The sequence below is a fragment of the Falco peregrinus genome, chromosome 1, assembly GCF_023634155.1.
Source record: "Falco peregrinus isolate bFalPer1 chromosome 1, bFalPer1.pri, whole genome shotgun sequence".
NCBI classification, from domain to species: Eukaryota; Metazoa; Chordata; class Aves; order Falconiformes; family Falconidae; genus Falco; species Falco peregrinus.
In genome coordinates this window covers 33,286,049-33,297,467 of record NC_073721.1, presented here as the reverse complement: position 1 = coordinate 33,297,467, position 11,419 = coordinate 33,286,049, and the positions used below count along the sequence as shown (strand labels likewise).

The following is an 11,419-nucleotide window of genomic DNA, read 5'->3' as shown; positions in this document are numbered from 1 at the left end:
ACCTGTCATATTTGCTTCCCTGGGGGTAAGAAGCTACACATTGATAAGCCCCACAGGGCACAGAGACTTGGTAACCAGACATCTACCATAAATTTTGACTCGATAACTTGGAAACACAGATTATAAATGTGCTGCAGTGATGAGCCAGAAAGAGCTTAAAACTCCCAGCCAAAAAGGGGTATGAAATAGTTCAGAGGTGCTGGCACTTGAAATTATTTTTTTCATTAAAAAAAAATGTGGAAAAGATGAGCATTACCCACATGCCCAGGTCCCTAGCATGCCACAGGCCACCCATGGGTGTCACACCAAGGCATGCAACATCCCATGGCATGTGCTTAGGAGGGAAGTGGGGGCCGTGCCTAGTTCAGATTTTCATCTTCAGCAACATGGCAGATCTCATGTAAAAGGTGCGTGAATCAAAACAGAAGTGCCTACAGGCTGCTGGGAAGTGACACCACCGTGACTCATATCATCCTGTTTAAAACAATCCTCCCCCTCACCTTCTGCCCTCCATAGAGATGCACCTTGGACAGTTCCAGCACAGAGCCCACTGTTACTTACCCCCCTCTTCAACCTCCTTAACACCATTTTTGGGCCATGGTGTTTTTCTCAGGTGACCTCTCCCATCACCAAGCTCTGCTGGAGCACTTTTGCAGCTCACCCCAAGTACAACAAACAACTTTCTTTTCCTGACTTTTCCTTTATTATTTTGTACACGCCATAAAAACCATTGCAGGTTTTCTTTCACATTCACGAGATCTCCTGGAAATTATTGCCATTTCCCATACATATTAAAAAAAAAAAATAAAAAGGTCAACAGACAAAGAGACCTGCTCATTCTGAGCTCCCTGCAGACACAGAAGCCCATAAGAGCAAGAGAGAAACCAGTTTTCACAGACAAAGGCTGGCTAGGTGACCACACATGCTAAGCAAGCCACGTAACACTGAACAAGACCACTTGACCACACACGATACACATTGGGAACACTTGGGAAGGGGTAGTGGAAGAGTTGGCTTGGAGCTGAGCTTGTCAGGGTTGGTTTTTTTTTTTGGTGTAAAATCCAGCAGTTACAGTGTTATCTGATGGGAAGTAATTCTGATGAGGGTTGTGGACACATTCAAGTATTCTAGGGCTGTTCTTCTCTAACAGATGGGAGGATAATAGCTCAGCAGGGTAGCCTGATGGCTTCCGCTAAGTCCCCTGCTTTAGCTAAAAGCACATCCAGTACAAAGGCAAATGCAGAAGCACAGGAAATGCCACACCTGAATGGATCCATGGTCTGGTTTGGTATCCAGTTACACTGTGGTCAACTCCTGACACTTGGGAGACTGGAGGAGAGGGGATTTTCACCTGGTTGTGCAACAGTGTCCTGGGAAAGGAGCTCCCTCCCTCACCCCAGCCCTTTGCTCCCTGAAACATGACACAGGAGAGGAAAGGAGAAAAGCCAGAGAGAAAGCAGAACAGATACTCACTCCCACCACCTCTGCAGTTGCAAAGGTCGTGCTTTTTGTTTTGCTTTCTTCCCTGCTGCTGCTGTTTATTGCTTGAAACTTTAAATAAGGGTCTTTTCAAAAATAAAAAGGGAAGGATATGGGAACTGAGAACATACTAAATGGATTTCTCATTGCTCCCCAGGGATCTGAAAATACAGTAGTGGGTGCACACCCTGTGGATAAAAACCTAAAAAAGCACTTTTTTTAAAAAAGGACAATAAAAGTTCAAAAAACCTGCCACATTTAGAGCACTTGTGTCTTACAGTCACAGCATATGGGATGTATGACCCATGACAACCATTCCATCCCAGACTAAGTCGAGGTTTCTCTATTGCACGTTCATGAAATGTTCTTCTTGGGGTCACAGTTCAGATCAGAGGACCACACCAGCTCCAGTCTCCCAGGGTGTTCAGCAGGACGAAGATGCTGTCATTGGGTTGAGTTTCAGCTGGTGGACAGGAGAGTGGATGGGCACAGAACTCAACACTGAGGTAGGAAAGGCAAAGCATGAGCCTTCAAAGTTTTTGCCCAATGTCAGTTCTTCTGCAAAGAAAGACGCAGCTTCTCGTTTGCACGAGGCGACGGCGGGGCTGGGAGTGGAAGACAAGATCTCAGACTCATATTGTAGCAACTGGCCCATGAAGCCAAAGTTTGGTGAGATCAGGCTCCGGCGCTGCTTGATGTAGTCAAAGGCTTCCTCCAGGCACAGCTTCTTTGTCTTCATGAGATATGCCATGCAGATGGTGGGAGAGCGTGAAATCCCTGCTTCACAGTGCACCAGGATCTTTCCCCCCGTTCGTCTGACATAATCTAGGGGAAAAAAAAAGTCATTGTAGACATCAGTTGTCATTGGGGATGGAGAGCACACTGCAACATGCACCCAGCACTGGAGGTGGAGCGTGGCACACAGCCAGTCCACCAGCAAGGAGAGGTTTGCTCTTCTGTTGGCTACTAAGGGTAACAGATTAAAAAAGAAGGGGGACAAAACCCAGCCTGAGATGGAGCAGAGCTGCAGATGACAAGAGGTTTCAGAATCTGTGGATCCCAATTTGGTTCTTTCTGTATTTTTCAGGAAAGTCCTTCCCTGTCTCATTCCCATGTGTCTATTTCTCTTTGGAACAGCTGATTTTGCAGGGCATTGTGAGACAGAGATCAGGTATCTGGGCAATGCTTGTGTTTGCTGTACCTGCATTTCTCTGTCTGTGGCTCAAAGTTCTGACCCAAGCCTAGCCTGGCTAACCCTCCCAACGTCAGGTCTTTCAAAAGCTACAGACTGCTTTCTCATCGGCTTTGCTAGGAAAACCAGAACTTTTCTTTTCTATAAAGTCCCAACCTAACTCCCTGCTTGGCCAGTAAGCAGCAACTGGCAGCAGTACCAGGAGTTGAGCCCTTGGTGGGTACCCTTGGGTGGAGAGGCTGAGCTCACTCCCTGGGGCCTCACCACAAAGCACACAAGAACTGGTAGGCAGTTGCTAATTACAGCCTGGTCAAAGGATGCTTGGACTTAAGTCAGGATATAAAAGGCTTATGCAAAGCACCCATTTTACACAACAGGAGCCACTGTGGTTACTCACACAACACAATGATTGTTATTAGATTAAAGAGAATGTGCTTAAAATAAGTCCTTTCCACACAAAAATACAGTTCAAAAATAGATGTTCTCTGCTTTATTGACTTGAGCAATATGTTCAAGCTCCAATTTATGGGTAACTGCGCTGAGTGTAGCGCTCAGTGAAACAACACAGAGCTGAGCAAGTTATCATTTGCCTGTCTTCAATTGTCTGCCGGGGGACTGGTGCCACCATGACCAGTTAAATATAACTACTGCACAAAATAAGATGTGGATTTGAGTCATCCCCAGCATCTACACCACACACCCAATTTAAAAGAAAGTGAAAACTAAAGTCATCCTCAAAATCTGGGAAATTGTCAAATGACTCAACTACTATCTGAAGGGGTTGGGGATGGGACAGAAGAGTGCTGTGAACTACCATTTTCCCCAAAAGCTGTAAGAAGCCTCTTACGGGGTAGGGTTCAGAGAGCACCCTCAGGTGAAGTGTTTGTAATTTTGCCTGCACTGTTGAAGGACTCAAACTCAGCTGAGCAATGTCAGCTGGTCTGTAACTGGAGTTACGTTTTGTTTCTCTCACAAATGTTCCTGGAGAGTAACAGCACTGATTTCAACACCATCTCCACCCAGGCTCAAGCTATTCCACCCCACTAACCCACCCTGTGCCTCTCAGGCAGGAGCCTCTCCCTTGCGCTGCCTGGCCCAGCTGGTGTGCTGCTCACCTACCCAAGAAGGTTTGGGAGGGGATGGCCTCCTCGTTTTTTATGTATTGGGGTATTTGATTAAAGGGTGAGATAGCCAGCATGATCAAAAGGAGTTATGGAAAGAGCTCTGTGATAAGGGGAGACACTGGATTTCTAAGACCCTGACTTGGGGATATTGCCTTGCTGTCCTGAGATAAGCTGACTCTGCTTCACCTGGCTTTTACAGGGTCTGCCATGCAAGTCCAAGGAACCAATGTGGTTTTTTCCTTTACAAGAATCAATAGACTTTGGTGTTATTCAATCACGCTTCTTCACTCCCTGTCATGCTGAAGTTACACCTATACTTGCTTTGAAAAGAAAATAAAGCTGACCAGCTCACTGCCCTGTCTGCCTGACAGCAGTCAAGAGGAGGATTTTCCTTCCCTAGCCTTCCAGCCTGGACAGAGGGACAGAGACCTTGCTCCTCCTACCTTCCTCACAGAAATCCCTCTGCCAGGAGAGATGCTGGGGAAGGAAGGGAGCTTAAACTTTTGCTGTGACATCTAGGAACATAAAATTATGTGTCCTTCCCACCAACATGTATTTTAAAATAAATTAAAAGACATGAAGATTTGGATGTTTGTTAATTTGGACCTACCGATGAAGTCAATGGCTTCCTGGAAGTGTGAGCTGATGTCTGCCGTGTGACTGTCCTCCACTGGGATCCACTTGTAGCAATACTGGTCTTTGAAGGACTCAGAGCTTTTCCTGGAGACATTAAGCAGGGCTGTGATGTGCAGGTTGGCAAGAAACTCGCACTTGGAAGCGTGATAGGCACTGCCAAGGTAGAGAAAAGGCAGGATTTCAACTGGACCACCCTGGAAGAGAAGGAACAGAAACATGTAACTCCTTTTCAAGGGCATTTGAGTCCTGATACTTGAGAGAGGGGCAAGGGAGCCTGTGTGGACGCCCGCTCCCTCCCTCCCTGGTGTTTTTGGACCCCATTGCTGCCAGTCAGTGAACCACTGCAATGGCAAAGCCCACACAGGAAAGGTTTTAATTTTCTTGTCCACATCTGTGAGGTACAAAGTCAGATTCAGCCCACTTGCATGCAGGATATCCCTGGCTTTCTTTAAAGCGCTGCCCCTTGGGGTGCACCTGAAGTGTTTTCATATGTGAGGCCTGCCCCCTCTGAGGCTTTTCTGAAATATGGGTGAGGTGGCGAGCTGTAGCTGAGCAGGGAGGAAGAGGATGGAGGAAGAGGCTGCTCTAGCTTAGCCCAGGGCTCAGCCCCTACACTCACATCTCCAGAGGTGAAGCAAAGCAAAAAAATTGGAACAAGGCTCCCCGTCTCCCCACACCTCCCTAGGGTGCAGCACCCTCTGCGTCATCTGCCCCAAAATGTCATCTCAGTTCCTCCTTCCTCAGCACAAACGAAGGCTGGGTGACAAGACCGCAAAAGAAAAAAAAAGTCACCACCTGACACAAGGGTTTTGGAGACCGCAGGTAACTTTCCATGATGCGCAAGAGCTGCTACCAGCCCCCAGCTGTGAGCTGCATGCCCACGCACAGGGGACAGCCAGGACCGCCTGGCGTGGGAGGCGCTCCCAGGGGGGCAGAGGGGCATCGCTCGGGGGCTCCCCCAGCGCCAGGGAACGTGCATCCTGGCGGAAGCACCCAACCGCAGGTGACATCTCAGGGCACACGCGTTCCCTGGGCCAGGCAGGCACAAGACGACTTCCCCTGTGGAAACCCCACTCCCCCTGCCCAAAGGTGGCTGCCGAGAGATGCCGCCTCTTCTCAAAGTGGCCCCACAGCCCCAGCCCCCTCCGCCAGTTTCCTTCCTCATGGTTCACACTGCCTGACTGTGTGATAAAGACGGGTCACAAGTACAGTTTTAGGGCCAGATAGGGTGGGTTTCCTTCTTCTGTTGCCTAATTTTGGAGCCAGGCAAGAGGTGATGCTGACCAGCAGCACACACAGGGCCCCTTGTTCGACACACAGGCTGCCAGCCAGGACTGCGACAGCTTATTGACGGTCTGTGCAGCATGAGGGCCACCAGCACCCTGCCAGCTTCTAACAAAGTCCAGTGGCAGGAGGGAGAAGACCCAAGGGGAAGGTCACCCACCACAGCTGGGACACACACCTGGTCGTAAGCGGGTTTGTGGTTGGCACACTGCTTCTCACAGTGGCCGGCGAGGTTTCTCTCTGCCTCAGTCCTCTCTGGGGAAATGAGTTTTCCATCCACGCAGCACTCAGGATATTGCGAGTTAAAGGTTTCATATCCCCCTAGGGAAGGGCAAGAAAACAAAACAAAACACCTAACATTAGTATTTGCACTTCCAAAAACTGGTTTAATTAAATGTGGTAGAGAAATGAAGCTCCAGTGCTTGCAACACAGTGGGGTAGTGCTGGTGCTGCACAGCGATGGGCCCCAGGGGGGTTAGTGCATGATAGCGCTCCCCTGGGGAAATGGGTCTGTCTAAAAGGCTTTGGGCACCTGAAGAAAAACCTCCGATACCACTGACAATTATTAACTTGCCAAAAGCCAGTGGATCCAGATTAAAACTGCTAGCAAATGTAATTCTGTTGAGTCTGGCAACCATTAACCCCAGCCCAGTACAGCAGCAATTAAACTCCCTCCCCCAGGTTTTATGTAAGCACTATTTCCAGTGTTTGAGACTCAGATATCTGTACGCCAGAGTCATCTTCTCTAAATCTGTCATTACTATATAGGCTGTGACAACATAAGAAATATTTTATTTGCATTTTTGAATGGACAAACACAAGAGTGGGATGCTTGCAACTGTCATTAATCACCACAATGCACAAGACAGCGAGGTAACGAAGACAACCCCACTGAAACCATTCTATTAAATAACAGCTATAAAACTTAATGAAATCCTGTGACAGCATTTGACAACTGAATAGCCCCACATGAGCTATTCTGCATGGTTAAGTACTGCATTTGTTTCATTCAGTGCGCTGCTAATGAAAAGGAATTAATCCTATTATTACATTGTTACTCAAAGTTTGTCGTCAGCTAAATCGTTGCCTGTTTCCAGGCTGAGAATACACTGCAGAGGAGCACACAATCTCCAAAATGAACATGAATAAGTCAGGTAGCAGAAGCAGCCTGGAAATGTATGTGGTGTGCCACATGTCTGCCACCTGTGCTTTTTCAGAACAGAAAGGCACCGTGAAAGCTCTTGAACAGCTAGATTCAATAATCCTGAGCACCGCCTTCAAGTAAACAAGGCTCAGAAAGCAAACGCTCCAATGCGATTCATTCACCTGCAACTGTTTCGCCCTGATAAGCGGTGTTGGTGTGGGTGCCCTGGTGCAAGGGTTTCGAAACAAAGGAAGCGCCGAAGATCTGAGCGGCCACAGGGCCCCCGCCACCCTCGCTGCCAGGGCTGCCTGGTACAGCTACCACTGACATTTCAGCCCTGTAATGCCGGTGTCACATTTGTTTGTGGTGTTTGAGCAGATGTATGCTCAAATTCATGACGTGCTACTGTCGCCCACTCAGTCCTGCCGTGGGGTCCTCATGTTGCAAGTGGCTGGCACAATCCAAAGCTCACTGAACATGATGAAAGTCTGTTTTCCATGACGGAGGGCAGGAGAGTGACTTTGCAGTCAACTGGCACAGGGTACCTGCACCTTTCCTCCTACTCCCCAGCCACATTCAGCCAGCTCACCCCAGAGCTCGCAGCACGAGGCAGTGGGATAAGCAGCCAAGTGACCATGGAGACCATAAGGGGGATTAATAAAACGGATATCCCCAACAACTGGGTTGATAAATTGATATCCCCAACAACTTGCAGTCTGAAAAGCCAACACACACAAGCAACTCTCCAGACTCCTCTGCTCTCCTCATCTCCAACTGCCCTTTGTGGTGTGGGCTTCTAAATCCTCATTTTGCGTAGCTGACTTTAGCTCCCCTTTGCCCCCCAACCACTGCCATCACATAGGAAAAAGATGTCCAGTTTATATAAATAGCCACTATCCCCATTTACGTCCTGTGTTGGTTTTACTCTTGAATGAACACAGAAATCCACAGGAGCCAAATCAGCATGTGTGTTCAGACAGACATGCATGTCTCATGTCTCTGGGGCAGCTAACACATGCAGCTGCTGAATGGTTAATTACAAGCCTTAGGGATCAGGATATTTGCAGACCATTCTTAAAGTGAGTCACCTCCTCATCCCATCCTCCAGCAATCTCCTCTCTTCCCCCTCCCCACTCAACCTAGCTTCCCTGAGGTCATTTCTGCAAATACTGGATTGCTCATCACAGAGAGCTGTGCTGCGCTTCGGTTTCAATCAATAAATAATAGAATCCTTGTCAGCACCCAGGGAGGATTATTTTATATTTCTGCAAGCTCTCCCCCCACCACACAAGCACTCTCTCCATGCTGGGGCTGAGCTCACCCAGAATGAAACTGCACCTACACAGATGAAAGATAAGACACACGAAACCCTTGGAAGCCAGAAAGCAAGGGAAGGAATGGGGCCTGGCATGCAACTTGGCTTGCGAAGGCTCTGCACTAGCCACCCTACCTGGGGCCAGATCCCCAGGAGGCTTGGTGACCTGTTCATATCCTACCTCTGCAGCTTCTGAGGCGAGACCGACCACCTTAACCCTTAAGTAGCCAACACCTCCTCCCAGCTTCCCCACATCCAGGGAGAGCAGGAGTATAAGGGGGAACCTCAAGGAGCTTTTTTTCCTGGTGGTTTTACAGCCCATTATTTACAAAGTGGGTGCTACAGACCCCCAAAGAACCCTTTCTCCTGGCCAGTGCCCAGTGCTTCAGGGTGATTTATATCCCCAACGTGTCAGAGATCTTCCCCTAGACTGCAACAGCTTCCTGGGGGTCCATGGCCCCAGTGAATCAGCAGTGCTGCCCACTGAGTCACCAGCTCCTCTGGCCACACCAGATCTGAAACAGAGCTGCCGACTTCATGGGCCTGATCCTGCCACCCTGAGACCACCCAACAAAGGGGAACAGCAGCAGAAAAACGAGGAAGCTTTCCCATCCATTAAGGAGCTATCTTTTTTTAAGCCTCAAATAGTCAGGCTTTTAAGATAAGACACTTTGCAACGCACAAAAGGTACAAAGCAAAGCCTACCTCAGCCCCCCACCCCAGATAAACTGCCCACAGCCACAGTCACCACTTCAAAGCTTGGGGCTGCTACATAGAGGAGGGAAGGACGATCTTGTGGCTGAACGAGCGGGCTGAGAGTCAGCAGAGCTTAATTCAGCCCCTGGTTGGCCACAGACTTCCCAGCGTGCCCTTGCAGATGTTTCTCCAACTCTGCTTTAATGAGGACCCCAAGGATTTGTTTGGCCCCCCACAATGCAGGTATCCCTGCCTCGCAGCAGCGCTAGCGCCGCTTTTGGGGCGCCTGCCCGACTCCCAGGCAGGCTGGGGGTGCCCGCACAGAGCCAGGCTGGGGGCAAACCGCCCTGGGGGTCCCCCCTCGGCACCGGGCGGTACCCGGGCGGGAGGTGCCTCTGCCCCGGCGAGGATGCCCTGCGGGCACTGCTCGTTAGAGCAGGCAGAAACTGGGCACATCAGGACAAAAACTAGCGTGATGGAAGGCTTAATAAAAGTGAATTAACCCTGGCCGGTGAGGGCACGGGGGCAGAGTTTATTCAAGAGACACCGCCTGGTTTTCTCCTGCATTTATAGCCTGAGGCTATGGCGAGGAAGGGTGTGCAGAGACCCCTACTGCGGCGTGGCCCCGGCAGCCGGGTGTGCGGGGCTGGGGAGGGAGCCCCCGGGCCGGGCACTGCCCCCTCCGCGGGGGCGCACGGTGGGGCTGAGAAAACAGGGAGGGCAAACGGACAAAGGCACTGCTAGGAGAAAGGAGGGGAGGACAGGGGAAGGGCGGGCTGCTCTTTTTTAAATCGTTTTATTATCCCCGGGTTACACGGAAGGAAAACAAAGAACCGTAATTAAACGGCTGTATAAAATACTCGTCCCGCGACAAGCCCCGGAGTTTCGGCTGCGGGTTTCCCCTACCGGTCCCGGTATGCCCGGCGACGAGGGGAGCCTCTCCGCCCCGGGAGGAGCGGCGGGTACCCAGCCCCGGGGTCAGGGCCGCCCCGTGTCACCACCGGGCGGAGAGCAAGAAACGGTGGCCTCGGCTCTCTCTCATCTGTCAGGCCCATTTCGTTTTCCACGCAGCCCCGGTCTCTCTGCCCCCCCTCTCCCTTTGACTATCTGCAACTTCTGCTCTTCTTCCCTAATATTCTTTGCGTTCCATCAGCCTCTTAAACGCGCGGCGGGGGTGAGCGGAAAGGCATTTCGGCTCAGCCCGCAGAGTCTATCCGGGATTTATTTCCAGTGGGTGGAAAAGAAACGAAATCCCGGCGTTACCTCCCTGCCCTCCACCAATAATCAGGTTAACTGAGGGACGCTGGTGGCGGACGGGAGCGCCGCCGGCCGCCGCCACCGGGAGGCTTTGAGGGTCGATCCGCGCCGCTTCCCCCAACCCCGGCCCCCCTTGCCCGCCGCCCCTCTCACCTTTCAGGAAGCAGACCCTGGCCCCGGCCTCCGGCAGGCTGGAGAGCAGGGCGTTGAGGACGATCTGGGCCGTGCTGTCCTTCTTCAGCTTCTGCCAGTGCCCCGTGCCCTGGTCCAGCACCACCACGGCCGCCAGCCGGGCGGCCCCCGCCGCCCCCTCGCCGCCCAGCAGCAGCCGGGCGCGGGCTGCCGCATCGGGTACCACGAAGTGGAGCGGCACGGCCCCGCCACGGGCCCGCCGCATCACCACCGAGTTGAGGTTGACGTTGAGCGAGCCGCGGAGGCAAGAGGCCGAGTAGGACAGGTAGGGCCGGCAGTCCAGCACCAGGCAGCGGGAGGGCTCCTTCCGCAGGAGCTTCCTCAGCTGGCGGCAGTCGAGGGACGTGACTTTCATGCCGGCCGTGGGTCACGCCCAGCCGCAGCCGGGGCAGGAGCGGGAAGAGCGGCAGGAAGGCGCCCGCCGGGGATGCCGGGGGTAGCGCGGAGCCGCGGGGGCTCGGCCGGCGGCGGCGCGAGAGGGACGGAGGCACCGCGGCGAGCCCGGGCAGGGAATCCCGGCCGCCGCCACCGGGCATTTATATGAATGGGAGGCCGGGCCCTGACGACACTGCCCATATAAGGGGAGTGACGCGCCCGCCTTCCAAACATGGGCATTCCCCGCCCCGCGCCGGCCGGCGCCCCGCCCCCTGGCGGGGATCCCCTCCCTCCCCGGCAGCGGGCGGGGGCCGCGGCCGCGCAGGCAGCGTTAGTCAGGCTCGGAGGCAGAGGAAGCTGAAAAACGCCGCAAAAATTCTCCAGTCATCGGCCTGAGGCTCATCCCAGCATCACCGCGCCCCCCCAAGCCAGCGAGGAGAGCCGGGAAGCGCGCCGGGGGCGGGGGTGCAGCGCTGGGGCAGGTTTCACACGCCAGGTTGCAAAGGGGGTTTCAGTTCCCATTAATCTCCCCCTCGCTGTGTACGCCCTCACCCCCGGCAAAGCCTGAGCGCGGGCGGGGCTGCCTGCCAGGGCACTGCCACCCAGGGGACGGGGGCTGCCTGCTCCTAGATCCCCTCGGCAGGAGCCGGGTCACCTCCCCGGGCCGCAGTTTGCATCGGCCGAGTGACAGGCGTGGACTGCCTGGGGAACATCCCCGAGGATGT

General features: G+C 52.7%; 1 protein-coding gene across 1 annotated transcript; it reads right to left on the bottom strand.

Annotated features, from left to right (window-relative positions):
- Positions 1–686: 686 nt before the first annotated feature.
- Positions 687–10,862, bottom strand: DUSP5 (dual specificity phosphatase 5). Its single transcript, XM_055789984.1, has 4 exons — positions 10,281–10,862; positions 5,894–6,036; positions 4,406–4,625; positions 687–2,304 (listed from the first exon to the last, which is right to left on the bottom strand). Exons 1-4 carry the CDS (start codon positions 10,672–10,674, stop codon positions 1,904–1,906), a joined length of 1,158 nt encoding a protein of 385 aa, XP_055645959.1. The 5' UTR covers positions 10,675–10,862; the 3' UTR covers positions 687–1,903.
- Between the last annotated feature and the right edge of the window lie 557 nt (positions 10,863–11,419).

Coding starts and splice junctions, on each gene's coding strand:
- DUSP5 (XM_055789984.1), bottom strand. CDS start 10,674: ATGAAAGTCACGTCCCTCGACTGCCGCCAGCTGAGGAAGCTCCTGCGG. Junction 6,037..10,280: donor CAGGGTCTGCTTCCTGAAAG/GTGAGAGGGGCG, acceptor GCCCTTCCCTAG/GGGGATATGAAACCTTTAAC. Junction 2,305..4,405: donor GGAAGCCATTGACTTCATCG/GTAGGTCCAAAT, acceptor TTTTTCCCCTAG/ATTATGTCAGACGAACGGGG.